Here is a 14,069-nt window from a genome sequence, read left to right as displayed (position 1 = left end):
CGGGAGGCGGAGGCGGGCGGCGGCGGCGGCGGCGGCGCCTGCGCGGTCGGGCTCGGTCGACAGTTCGCAGGGGAGGAGGCGGCGGGAGGCGGAGGAGGCGGCGGCGGCGATGGAGGTGAAGCGGCTGAAAGTGACCGAGCTGCGGTCGGAGCTGCAGCGGCGGGGCCTTGATTCGCGCGGCCTCAAGATGGATCTGGCGCAGCGGCTTCAGGAGGCGCTAGATGCTGAGATGCTGGAGGACGAGGCCGGCGTTGGCGGGGCCGGGCCCGGCGGGGCCTGCAAGGCGGAGCCTCGGCCTGTGGCCGCGTCGGGCGGAGGCCCGGGCGGGGACGACGACGACGAGGACGACGACGACGACGAGGAGGACGAGGAGGCGCTGCTTGAGGACGAAGACGAGGAGCCACCTCCCGCTCAAGCTTTGGGCCAGGCCGCGCAGCCGCCTCCGGAGCCCCCGGAGGCGTCAGCCATGGAGGCCGAACCCGAATCTTCCGACACACCGGCGGAGGCCACGGCCGGGTCAGGTGGGGTAAACGGTGGTGAAGAGCATGACACCGGCAAGGGGGAGGAAGACGGGCCGGAGGAACGGAGCGGGGATGAGACGCCGGGATCCGAGGCACCGGGTGACAAGGCCACAGAGGAACAAGGTGAGGAACTCGCAGCAGAGCCAGGCGCCAACCTGCTGGGTGCGTTTCTGATCCAGCACCCCACCCTGCACTGTGCGATCTGAAAGTGCACGGTTCCCGTGGCTGTTTGGGATTCCCCAGGGAACGTGGTTTTCATCCATTGCCCATCTTTTTTAGTGTTTGGGTGCCTTGTGGCTCTACTGTTTGCAGGAGGGATGTTCCTGCCTAACGTGGTTCCTTGGTGTTAGTGGATGGAAGTGTATGGTGTGGTGTGTGTGCGTGCGTGTGTGCGTGTGTGCACTGCTTTCAAGCTACCTGTGGATCAGTCTTCTGTTGCTTCCCCTTTAGCTGAATAACTTTAGCGGAAAATATGCCGAGAAATTGGCGAACTACAAGTATCAGTTAGAAGCTTAGGCCTTCGGCCTACCTGATAGTTAATTTCTTACCGTAAAATTGTTAAGCAATAAACAGTCTGTGAAGTGTTGCTCTGTCAAACCCACGTTAGAGATTAAGCCTCACAGAGCCTCTGGATAGCTAACCTTGCTCCTTCCTGCTTCAGCTGTAGGAGACAGTGTCTAGAGTGAGCCTTTTGGGTTTAATCATTAACTATCGAAGAGAAAGTCTTAGGCTGATAACTTTTAGTAGCATGTTAGTTGCTTGAATGGGGCTTTTTGCTTGTCTCTATTGTCTTTAATAATTCTCCTTCCAAGTCAATAAATGAGCGTATTTATAGACATTTTTACACTGGCCTTTAAGGCTCCCAATTTCCTGAGCTAAAATGATTGAGGGGTTCTAGTGGGTCAGTTAAGTAACCTGGTAGAAAATGTGTAGAGACTTCCCCCAGGAGCCAATGACCTTTCTCCTTTCTTTTGAAATGCTTGTTAGAGCTAATCCATAGTGTCTGTCAGAGGAGGGAGAGCTGCTACAGAGTCTTACTTTCAAGTCGATTGCCTTGGGTTTTTGTTTGTTGGGTTTTTTGTTTTTTGTACTTTTTTTTTTTTAGGATGTTAGTGAATGTCATATAGTTGGAATCTATTTTACAACGATTGTATACGAAGTATAGTGTTTGGGGGTGGGTTGTTGTGTTTGATGTCCTGCAACAAAATTCCTATTACATAACCCTTAACTTGTGTGTATCCCAAATAGCAGATAAAAAGCATTGACAGATAAGAGTACTTTAGAGGAATTGTCAAAGACTTTTAAACCTTCAAAACATAAAAGCCTAAGGAAAAAAATTCCATGTTCCTTGTAAAGAATGTTGCTGCCAGGCTTAGTGTCATAAGCCTTCAATCCCAGTACTTGGGAGGCAGAGGCAGGCAGATCTCATGAGTTTGAGACCAGCCTGGTCTACATTGTGAGTTCTAGGACAACCAGAGCTACATAGTGAGACCCTGTCTAGAAAAAAACAAAAAAAGAACGTTGCTAAATATACACTACCACCTTCCTGCCCCAAATTCCATGCAGTGTTATTTATGGTTCGCTTGTGACTTAATGATTTGCTCTGGTAACTTTCAATTCCAATTCTTGTTAAAAATACAGCTGCTATTGTGTGGCTGTGTATTTTAATGCAAAAAAAGGTAGTCTCTTAAAGAAAATGTAAGGATTCTGTGCCATGTAGCTGCTGAAAAGTGTTAGGAAATAGTCATTAAGTACTTGCCATAAATCCAAATCTGATGAGAATGGAAATTCATCTGTGAAGGTTTGTAAATGACTTCAGGGATATTTTCCTATCATGTTAGTGGGGAGATCTGCCAGGTTGGCTTGAATGAAGTAGATAAATTTAGAATGGAAAAATTGCCCAACTTTTCCATTTTTTTATTGTATTTAGCTCTCAGTGTCACCCCCCCCCTTCTTAACCAATGGAAAGATTAGAAATAAAACAGTGTATGAATATAATAGGAGCACTTTCAATCAGATACCCTCAGTTTCCCATATTGGTTAACTCAGATTCTCTTAGTTCTGGGCTTATTCTATACTCCAGTATAAAAAACTGCTGATTTTCTTTCCCTCCCTTTTGTAGGAGATGACCAGGATAGTGAAAAGTCAAAACCAGCAGGCTCAGATGGTGAGCGGCGGGGGGTAAAGAGACAGCGGGATGAGAAGGATGAACATGGCCGAGCTTACTATGAATTCCGAGAGGAGGCTTACCACAGCCGGTGAGGGAAACATTCCCTTGATGGGAATGTCTGCTCTGCTTTTGGTATTCCTGGTGTTGATTGGACAGTCTGGAAGGAGGGGTGGATTGAAAAATGGAATAGGTCTTTATAGGCATAAGTTTTAGAGTAAATAAATCTATGATGGCAACTCCTATTTCCTTTTCTCATTGACTGAAAGAAGCTGTCTGCTGGAATTTGATAATTCACTGATACTTTAAAATGGACAGTGCCGCACAAATACCTCAAAGAAAATAGCTTTGGTTATATTGCATTTGCTCTCCTCTCCTACCTGTAGCTCGAAGTCCCCACCACCTCCAGAAGAAGAAGCAAAAGATGAAGAGGAGGATCAGACGCTTGTGAACCTGGACACGTGTATGTATAAACAATTTTTTTTTTTTTTTTTTTTTTTTTTTTTTTTTTTTTTAGAATAGGGCCTTGCTGTTTATCCCAGGCCAGCTTCCAACTTGTGATCCTCCTGCCTTAGTCTCTGGAGAAATCTAAAAATGACTTTTTGAGAGTAAAACTTAATGACTCGAGTATTTGGACAGTTTTTGTATCCATTCATGATAACTCAGCATAATGGTACTCTCAGCACTTTTCAAGTGTTGAGCAGTGCAGTAAACCAGTCACATCTTTCTTTCTTAACAGATACCTCGGATCTCCATTTTCAAATAAGCAAAGACCGATATGGAGGGCAGCCACTTTTCTCAGAAAAATTTCCTACCCTTTGGTCAGGGGCAAGAAGTACTTATGGAGTAACAAAGGGAAAAGTATGCTTTGAGGCCAAGGTAAGGGACTCTTCAAAATCGTTTATTAATTTAAACTGTGTGTTAGACTCCTGGCCAGTATTTTATTAGTTCAGAAAAGGCACCCTACTTAACATACCCTTAACTCTGAGCAACAAATTGACCCGTATGACATTGTTTTGTTTTGTTGTTTGTTTTATATGATGGTAACTGAACTCGGGGCCTTGTACATATTAGGTGCTTTATTTCTGAGCTACATCCCCAGGGCTACAACTTTGGTCTTTGGTTTAAGTTTAGTGAAAGTTGTTTTTCTCATATTGAGCTGTGATCTTTTTTTTTTTTTCTTTTCAGTTTGTATACAAATCTTATCTTTGTAACTCAGACTTTGTACCTGCATTGGTCAAAGTACCTAAGAATTCCTTTTCTGACTTGACCAGGTAACACAGAATCTCCCAATGAAAGAAGGCTGCACAGAAGTTTCTCTCCTTAGAGTTGGGTGGTCTGTTGATTTTTCCTGTCCACAGCTTGGTAAGGTTACTTTTTAACTTCTTGCTTGTGTCTGTTACCATATTGCTTACTCTGTGGAAACTTTGCAGATAGATAATTGATTGTTAACTATCCTAGGTGAAGATGAATTTTCTTATGGTTTTGATGGAAGAGGACTCAAGGCAGAGAATGGACAATTTGAAGAATTTGGCCAGACTTTTGGGGAGAATGATGTCATTGGCTGTTTTGCTGTAAGTGTTCCTGAAAATTGTAGATTTATAGCAAAGGGTATATAAAAGGCTGAGAGGATTCAGCTGTGCTTCCTAACAACTACATGCTTTTATATTATACATTTGATGCACTGCTTGGTTATTTGAACTGTGCAGTAGCCCCAGTTATTTATTTATTTAAAGCCTCATTTGCTTTTTCTACATTTATTTTGGGGGGGGAGCATATCAAAGTGTATATATGAAAGTCGGAGGACAGTTTTCTTCTTCTACCATGTGGGTTCTAGGGACCAAAGTCATATCATACGTGGTGACAAGTACCTTTACCCACTGATCCATCTCTCCATCCTCCCAACTTACAAAAAAAAAGTAAGCTGTAAGACATGATTGTCCTTAAAACCTGTCAGCCTGTAAATGCTCTTGTGCTTTTATCCTTGTAGAATTTTGAGACTGAAGAAGTAGAGCTTTCCTTCTCCAAGAATGGAGAAGACCTGGGTGTGGCATTCCGGATCAGCAAGGAGTCTCTGGCAGATCGAGCCCTTCTACCCCATGTCCTGTGTAAGAATTGTGTTGTAGAATTAAACTTCGGTCAGAAGGAGGAGCCCTTTTTCCCACCACCAGAAGAGTTTGTGTTCATCCATGCTGTGCCTGTTGAGGAGCGTGTGCGGACTGCAGTTCCTCCCAAGACCATAGAGGAGTGTGAGGTATGCCCAATTACAGAAGTATAGGCCTAGTGCTTTAGAATAGTGGAGGATGTGTCCTTTCAGGTGTGTTCTGAAATTACTGTCAAACTTGGATAGGGAAAATATAAGAATATTTTCTAAAAAAAAAAAGCTGGATTTTATAAAAATGACTCATTTTTATTGCATTCTTCTTTCTTTTTACTTGCAGGTGATTCTGATGGTGGGACTTCCTGGATCTGGAAAGACCCAGTGGGCACTAAAATATGCAAAAGAAAACCCTGAGAAAAGATACAATGTCCTGGGAGCTGAAACTGTGCTCAGTCAAATGAGGGTCAGTTGCTGAGAGGAGGGGAGGGATGGAGACTCAGATCTTTGATAACCTGTCCTGAGTCGGGGATGGAGGGTGTCTTTGCAGTGCATGAGAACACGGACCCTGCATATAGAAATGTAACTTTTTGTTGTGTGTTAAGATATGCTCCACACGCCGGGCGGTGGTGGCGCACGCCTTTAATCCCAGCACTCGGGAGGCAGAGCCAGGCGGATCTTTGTGAGTTGGAGGCCAGCCTGGTCTCCAAAGCGAGTTCCAGGAAAGGCGCAAAGCTACACAGAGAAACCCTGTCTCGAAAAACCAAAAAAAAAAGAAGAAAAAAAAAGATATGCTCCACACCTGCTGGATTGTCAAATTTCTGAAAATGTACAATCTGTAGTACATACAGGTTAAGAATGGAAGTGACTACTACAGGAAATTAGTGGTGTGATGAGTTGGTCTTATCCTTGTAGTAGTTAAAGCAGGTGACTTTAGGGCTCTTGAACTTGCTGTGTAACTCCTTGTATTCCTCCTGTCTTCTTGAACTCATCAGATGAAGGGGCTGGAGGAACCAGAGATGGACCCCAAGAGCCGAGACCTCTTAGTTCAGCAAGCCTCCCAGTGCCTTAGTAAGCTGGTCCAGATTGCTTCCCGATCAAAGAGGAACTTCATTCTTGATCAGGTATTTAGACATTCAAGAGGAACCTGGTTTTAAAGGAGATCCAGAAATGAAATTTTGCCTATTTCTTAGAGTCAGACTGGGATACACATGTAGGACTGAATTAAGAAATAGACTCAGGTCACCTAATGACCATCTGCTCTGAGTTATATAATGTTCTTGAACTTATCATACTTCTTATCTAAGAGTATGAGGTCAGATGATAGAGGGATAGAAGGAGATTTGGATGCATTCATTTATTTCACTTGAATTCCTGAATCTATCATGACCTGCCTACATTTGCAGTCTTGGACAAGCCTTTTCCCTCTCTAACTTCAGTTTTTCTGATGTGTAGAATAATATTTATCAAGTAGGGTCTCAAAAATCAAAGGAGAAGCCAAGCGGTGGCAGTGAATGCCTTTAATCCCAGCACTCAGGAGGCAGAGGCAGGTGCATCTCTATGAGTTCAAGATCAGCCTGATCTATGGCGCTAGTTCTAGGACAGCCAAGGCTACACAGAAAAACCCTGTCTTGGAAAAAGACAAATCAAAGGAGACTGGGGTTACAACACAGTGGTAGAGCAGTTTTCTAGCATGTGCAAAGCCCTAGGTTTGATCCTTGTTATTACAAAACAATAATAATAATAGTGATTATTAGAGGAAATTGTGTATTGACTTCTAATCTGATGCTTCAGCTGTAGAAGATTAAGTTTTCTTTTGTAAGTTGAGTGGTGACTTTTGTTCTTAAACATGTTATTACTCCTATTGCTAGTGTAATGTCTACAACTCTGGCCAACGAAGGAAGTTATTGCTGTTCAAGACCTTCTCCAGAAAAGTGGTGGTAGTAGTCCCTAATGAGGAAGATTGGAAGAAGAGGCTGGAATTGAGGAAAGAAGTGGAGGGAGATGATGTGCCTGAGTCTATAATGCTGGAGATGAAAGGTGGGCTAAAATTACATGGATTAGAGAATCTTGTCCCTGGTTAGTACAACCCTACTGGAATCGCTTAGAACCAAGAGTGACTCACCACATCTAAAGTACAAATTTAAGAACAATTTAATGGAAGCAAGTACTTTTGGATAAACTAATGAGTAGAGTGAGTGGAGAAACAGTAAACCCCTCACTCATGGATAAAATACAAAAAAGGTAAATATCTGGGCATGGTAGGTAGCACATGCCTGTAATCTCAGCACTTGAAAAGCTCAGGAAGGAAGATCAGGAATTAGGAGACAGCCTGGATTATATAATAGGACCATGTCTTGGGAGGGGAAAAAAAGCAGGGTGGTGCATGCCTATAATCTCAGGGCTTGGAAGTTGAAGGCAGGGAGGATAAGGAGTTGGAGGCTAGTCTGAGCTAATGATACTCTCAAGAAATGGAAGAATGAGAAATAAGATGTTTAAATCCAAACAAGATACTTAGACGTGAAGAAAGGGGATTGAGTCAGTTATCTATTAAGTATTTATAGTGTTTACTGTTTATACATCATTTCCCTAGTCATAGGAAAATATCAGCATATGAAATGAAACTTCACAGTCATAAATAAAATTTTAAAATTAATATTTATAGTCCATTAAAGATGGCAAGCCAGGCGGAGGTGGCACAGCACTCGGGAGGCAGAGGCAGGCAGATTTCTGTGAGTTCGAGGCCAGCCTGGGCTACAGAGTGAGTTCCAGGAAAGGCGCAAATCTACACAGCGAAACCCTGTCTCAGAAGGAAAAAAAAAATGGCAAAGATGATTGTTAGGGTTCAAATTAAAATACAGTAGTTGTAGAAAATTGTCTCTTTACTATGTTTTGATTTCTGGTATGATAGTAGTTTTGTGTTTTGTTTTCCTTTTTGCTTTTCTTGATTTGTTATTTGCCTAAGTATACTGTCCTCTCAAAGCAGTGTTAACTATATTGATTGACCTTGCTTCATACTATTCTCTTGAATCATACTTTTCATCATGTTTCCTTTTACTTATGCATCCCATTTAACGTCTCATCTGCTGGCTCTGGTGTAGTCAGAAGTTTTCCTGTGTCTCTCCCGGTCCTGCAGCCACTCGGACCTGAGTAAACACACAAAGGCTTATATTACTTACAAACTGTATGGCCTAATGGCTCAGGCATCTTGCTAGCTAGCTCTTTCATCTTAAATTAACCCTTTCCTATTAATCTATATGTTGCCATATGGCTGTGGTGTTACCAGTCAGCTGGCATCTTGTTGCTTCTTTGGTGGTGGGCTCCTATCTCTCCCATCCCACCTTTCTCTTGCCTGTCTCCCCAGCTGGAATGTACTGCCTAACCTTATTCAGCCTCACCATTGGCCAAACAGCATTATTTATCAACCAATCAGAGCAACACATTCGCAGTGTACAGAAAGACATTCCACAGCACTTCCCCTTTTTCTGTCTAATCAAAAGGAAGGTTTGAACTTTAACATTAAAATTACATAAAACAGTTATCAGCAAGAATTATAGTTACAATATCTAGTCTTTTTATTTAGCAAAATTAAATTATTAATACAAAAATTAAAAATTAAATACTCTTGTATTTTTGTGAGTCTAAAGATTCATATCTAATTTATCTTTGATCATAACTAAGGAAGACTATAATTATAACTGGGTGGCTCAGTGGTTAAGAGCACTGACTGATGTTCCAGAGGAACAGGGTTTAATTCCCAGGCCATCAGGTGTCTGATCACACCAGGACCAAAAAAAAAAATAAGGAAGAAGGAAACACGTGACTCTTCTCCCTTTCCTTATAAGAGGTCACGTTACAACTGCAGGAAGCACCACCTCCTTCAGACTCTAGAGCCCAGGGTCATGGGTGGAGCAAATACCACTACATTCTGGAAACTCTCATAATCCCTGGCTATGGGAATTACTTCCTACATCTGTGAGTTGGGGTGTCTGAATTTATACAGAATGAATTATGCCAGCCCATAGCAAATATTCAGGCACTTGGAGGAATTTAATGCAGTTTTATAAAGTAGGGATAACTGGATTCATCTGAGAATCATAATTGAAATAAAACTCACTGGGACAGTCTATGAACTTGATGTCCAGAGAATGTACTTGACTATCATGTATAACTGTTAAATGTTAGGCCTTGTAGTAGAGATGAGTAGATCCTTTCAGTGCATGTGCGTGTATGTGGTGTGCTGGGAATTAAAACCCAGAGCCGCCGGGCGGTGGTGGCGCACGCCTTTAATCCCAGCACTCGGGAGGCAGAGCCAGGCGGATCTCTGTGAGTTCGAGGCCAGCCTGGACTACCAAGTGAGTTCCAGGAAAGGCGCAAAGCTACACAGAGAAACCCTGTCTCGAAAAACCAAAAAAAAATAAAATAAAATAAAACCCAGAGCCTTGTAAATGCTAGGCAGGTAGGTGCAGTACCCCTCAACTATACCCTCAGGAAATCCAGGGCCTTGTACATGCCAGGCAGGTTCAGTACCCCTCACCTTACCCTCAGTCTCAGCTTGAAGCTCTGAAAATTACTTTCTGGCCCAGCATGGTGGTGCATGCCTTTAATCCCAGCAGATCAGAGACAGGTGGGCCTCTGAATTTGAGACCAGACTGGTCTAGACAACGAGTTACAGACCAAGCAGGTTACATAATGAGACTAAGTTCTCTTTTTCTTTCAAGTTTATTTTATTTCTATGAATGTTTTGCTTACATATGAATGTATATCAAATGTGTGCATGGTGCCCTTGGGAGGTCAGAAGGGGGCATCAGAGCCCCTGAACTACAGTTAAAAACAGTTGTGAGCCACCATGTGGGTGCTGGGAACTGAATCAGGTCCTGTGCAAGGGCAATGAGATGCTTTTAACTACTGAGTCATCTTTCCAGCTCCTAAGACCAAGTTTTTGTCTTAGCAACACCAAAACTTGCTCAGCTACATTTAGCCTGTGTTCCTTCTGTCTTGATAGCTCACTGCTGATTTATTATGGATCATTTGAGAACTTGTAAACCTAGTTTGCATATAACCCTTTGTCTTGTTCTCTTACAATTTAGGGAAAAGAAGATTTGCCTCTGGCATGGTAACACATGTCTAGTACTCAGAAGGCTAAGGCAAGAAGAGTGTTGTGAGTTTATAGGCCATCCTGGGCTATATAGACAGACCCTGCCTTTAAAAAGAAAAAAGCCATAGTAGCACTTGTTTGTAATCTGAAGCAGGAGGAGCAGGGTCATCCTTAACTATACAAGGGAGTTCTAGGCCTGCCTGAGCTACATGAGACCATGATTTAAAAAAGTTAAATTATCTAAGGGTGAATTGGTATGAGCCTAGCACATTTTAGTGCATTACTAACTTACTAATTGAAAGTGTTAGGCTTGGCTCACTTGGGATGGTAAGGCAGGATCTTGAGTTTGAAGCTGGCACAGACTGCATAGTAAGCTAAAGTCCAGCCTGAGCCTCATAACAAAACTATCTCAAAGGAGAGAAAAGTAAAATAAAAAGAGAAGCTATGGGCAGTAGCAACAACTATAATTGTAATCCCAGTTTTCAGAAGGCAAGAGGCAGGAAGACTCAGACTGGGATATTGAGGCCCTATGTGTAAAAAGAAACAAAAAAAACAAAACAACAGGAGCTAGATGGCTGAGCCCTTAATTAGTTGGCATGCATAGTTTGTAAGCATGAAGCCTGAAGTTTTGACCCCAGCATCCACACATCCACATAACAAGCCAAGTACCCTGTGTACTCCTGAATCCCACCACTGAGCAGGGTGGCAACAGGAGGATGGTGAGCTCTAGATTCTGAGAGGGACTATGTCTCCAAAGGAATAAAGTGTGATAGAGAATGTTGTAGAATACTATTTTAAGGTGTGTTACTTTTGTTTATGCTCTGGAACATTTGTATAATGAGCAAAGATGTGTCTGATTAAATAAAATTCACCCGCCGTGAGGAGGCTGAGTCAGCTACTAGCTGACTGGAAGTGGTAGGGAAGAGCCAGGTGGAGAATGTTTTTAAGGAGGGGCAAGGAGAAGCATGAGGAGTTTTTGGAGGATACTAACAAGGAGAGGAGGTAGCTACTTGGTATTCAGCCTCTCTGAAGAGCAGAATTCCACCTTAACCTTTAAATCTTGAGTTCTTTTGAGGGACAGAAATTTAGTTAAGTTCTGATCATAGCTTTGAAAGAGTCAGACCGGAGGGAACAGAAATCCCTCCAGCTACAGCCCTTGTGGCCTAACCCCTGCTGGTAGCTGCAGAGTTGCAGTTGCTGTTTCAGACTTAAAAGACAGTGACAATTAAGTTAAAGGACAACAAGAGAACACCTGACATCCTGCACTAGCCTTCTTATACTAACACATACACTATAACAACAAAACTGGGCCTGGTGATGCTCAGCTTTTATCCCATCAGAGACAGGTGGATCTCTGAGTTTGAAGCCAGCTAGCCTACATAGTGAGTTCCAGGACAGCTAGGGCTATGTAGAGAGCTCCTGTCTCAATAATAATAACAAACGGAGTGTTGACTCATAACTATAATTCCAGCACTTGAGGCAGGAGGTGAAGGTACTTGAGGCTAGCCTGGGATATAGAGCTAGAGCAGAACCTACCACACCATTGCATTATGCAACTGAAGAGGAATGGCCTAAGGTTATTAAAAAACTAACCTTAATTTAACTTTAAGGATAAATTACCATATAAGAACAACCACCAGATATCTGATAGACACCATCAAGGCTATGCAGAAGTTAATTTGGATCCTATAGAAATGTTGGATCCTGCCAGGCGGCCAGTGGCACACACCTTTAATCCCAGCACTCGGGAGGCAGAGCCAGGCGGATCTCTGTGAGTTCGAGGCCAGCCTGGGCTACAGAGCGAGATCCAGGACAGGCACCAAAACTACACAGAGAAACACTGTCTCAAAAAACCAGAAAAAGAAAAGGAAAATGTTGAATCCTGTGGAAATATTAGATTTGAGGAGACACAGAAGAAGCAGGGAAGCAGTATGGACAGTATGTAGATGAGGTAACAAGCCTTGGGACAGCACATATAGATTAATAGAAACGGGCTAATTTAAGTTATAAGAGCTAGCTAAAAACAAGCCCAAGCTGTCGGCTGAGCTTTCATTATTATTAATGTCTCCATGTCGTGATTTGGGGAGCTGGCTGGCAGGACAGAGAAAGACTCAGCTACGTAGAACTAAGTCTCAAAATGAGAAAAACAAAAAAGCAAACCAACAAAAACCCTTGGCTATAGCTCAGTGAGAGAATGCTTGATTAACCTGTGCAAAGCCCTGGGTTTGATCCCCAAAGCCACCAAAAACTAAATTATACTTCCTGTAGTAGACTTTCATGCGTTCTTACCTTGTCTACACTTTCCAGGCCCACAAGCTTCTCTCTTATTCTTATAGCCAACTTCTCTCTGCCTGAGAAATGCGACTATATGGATGAGGTGACATATGGGGAGCTGGAAAAAGAGGAAGCCCAACCCATTGTTACTAAATACAAGGAGGAAGCAAGGAAGCTGCTGCCCCCCTCTGAGAAGCGGACAAACCGCAGGAACAACCGGAACAAGAGAAACCGGCAGAACCGAAGCCGAGGCCAAGGCTATGGTGAGTCCTGGAGACCTGGCTGCCCACAGTGAGCAGCTTTCCTAATGAAGCTTATTTCTTGTTGTGTCCTTTATTTACCCCTGCTTCCTATGCTTTCCCATAATCCTGTAGTCAGAAGAGAGTTACTGTGGGGCAAAAATGTTTCCTTCAAACACAGTCCTGTGCCTCATCATCTGCGTGGCTTCCATGCGAGCAAGTGGGTTCCCCATTCACTGCAGTCTTAGGATGTGTGCAGTGAAAACTGATTGTTCCTTTAAGATTTCTTGGTGCTTTATCAAATCAATCCAATTGCACAGACAAAAGTGAATGCATTCTTCCATCATTTTAGAGCAGTACAAAGCAAGTTAGTTATTAGTGGAATTAATTTTCCCTCTGAATGTCTAGTTTGCCAGCTAAATCCCCAGTGTGTATTTTTGCTCTTTTAAAAAGTGTATGTTTATGTGTGTGCAACTGTAAATCAGTAGGTGGTTAGTGTTTAGACACTGGGAAGAACAACAGTTCCTAGCCTTGAGTATTGTGTCGATTTTGTTTTCTTTGTGTACAGTAAGTGAAGGGTATAGGCTACCTGACACCTCAGATCCCTTTCTGGGCTGAGAATCTGATCCTGTGAATGGCAGTTTTTATTCATGTTTCTAACTCTGCCATGTATCCTTTTGTCATCTAAGATGTTTTGCAGGATAAGGGAGCTTCAAAAGCAGGGTGGCTTTGTTATCTTATGTCTATTCTTCTGCCCTCCCCTCTCAGACTCTTTTAATAAAAGATCCTGGCTGGTGCTTTACTTAACATTGTGTGAGCCTGGCCAGAGCAAGCCTCCTCCTCCCATAGAATTGCCTTTGGCTCCAACTTTTTGATTTCCACTCAGATGTGGAGCCAGGACCCCATGCCAGCTGTCTGAGCGCCCTCTCCATTTCTCTTCCAGTGGGCGGGCAGCGCCGAGGCTACGACAACCGGGCCTACGGGCAGCAGTACTGGGGGCAGTCTGGAAACAGAGGGGTGAGTGCAGCTCTCCTTCTGCTCCTCCCTCTGGGCTGTGAAGCCATTCCTATTGACTTGGGGGAGCAGAGGGGTTTGGGCTGTTTTCTTAGGGCTTTAGGGTTTTGCCCACTTAATATGTTCATCTGGAAGAATTTAACCTGGGAAAAAAATGTACCCTGCTTATAGCATCAAGATGAAATATGTCTTGTTCAGTAACGGGGAACTGTGGGCTGTGCTTCTGGAGACCTATATATCACCACCACTCCTCTCTCTCCTTCCTCAGGGCTACCGTAATTTCTATGATCGATACAGGGGTGACTATGATCGATTCTACGGACGAGATTATGAGTACAACAGATACAGAGACTATTACAGACAATACAACCGGGATGTGAGTATTACCTCGGGGTAGATTGAGGGTGAAGGGGACAGGACCAGCTGGATGAGTGTCATGCCTCTTCATCCTCAGCCAGCTCTGGTGCTAAGTGATGGGGTTTCCCTCTCTTCTAGTGGCAGAATTACTACTACCACCACCAACAGGACAGAGACCGATACTACAGGAACTACTACGGTTACCAAGGGTATCGGTGAAGCCCCTGCTGTTTTCACCTGTCAGCCATGAAGCTGAGTCTCTGGGGGTGCCAGGCACCCCCCAAAACACAACCAAGGAAAA

At 43.5% G+C, this 14,069-nt stretch overlaps 1 protein-coding gene across 1 annotated transcript; it reads left to right on the top strand.

Moving 5' to 3' along the window:
• Positions 1–74: 74 nt before the first annotated feature.
• On the top strand, positions 75–14,069 carry Hnrnpul2 (heterogeneous nuclear ribonucleoprotein U like 2). Its single transcript, XM_052762759.1, has 14 exons — positions 75–644; positions 2,644–2,779; positions 3,075–3,151; positions 3,428–3,567; positions 3,963–4,053; positions 4,150–4,262; positions 4,679–4,942; positions 5,130–5,252; positions 5,782–5,910; positions 6,658–6,826; positions 12,221–12,421; positions 13,341–13,414; positions 13,680–13,787; positions 13,907–14,069. The coding sequence occupies exons 1-14, from the start codon at positions 110–112 to the stop codon at positions 13,985–13,987; spliced, it is 2,241 nt and encodes a 746-aa protein (XP_052618719.1). The 5' UTR covers positions 75–109; the 3' UTR covers positions 13,988–14,069.

This window comes from Peromyscus californicus, unplaced genomic scaffold (genome assembly GCF_007827085.1).
Source record: "Peromyscus californicus insignis strain IS unplaced genomic scaffold, ASM782708v3 Scaffold_4__1_contigs__length_199733344, whole genome shotgun sequence".
Taxonomy (NCBI): domain Eukaryota; kingdom Metazoa; phylum Chordata; class Mammalia; order Rodentia; family Cricetidae; genus Peromyscus; species Peromyscus californicus.
Note: the sequence above shows the minus strand (reverse complement) of the source record. Positions and strands in the feature narration are given on the sequence as shown.

What these genes read in the sequence shown, in the direction of transcription:
- Hnrnpul2 (XM_052762759.1), top strand. Translation starts at nt 110, where the DNA reads ATGGAGGTGAAGCGGCTGAAAGTGACCGAGCTGCGGTCGGAGCTGCAG. An exon ending in GGAACTTCATTCTTGATCAG is followed by an intron (nt 5,911 to 6,657) that starts GTATTTAGACAT and finishes TCCTATTGCTAG; the next exon opens with TGTAATGTCTACAACTCTGG. An exon ending in AAGCCGAGGCCAAGGCTATG is followed by an intron (nt 12,422 to 13,340) that starts GTGAGTCCTGGA and finishes TTTCTCTTCCAG; the next exon opens with TGGGCGGGCAGCGCCGAGGC.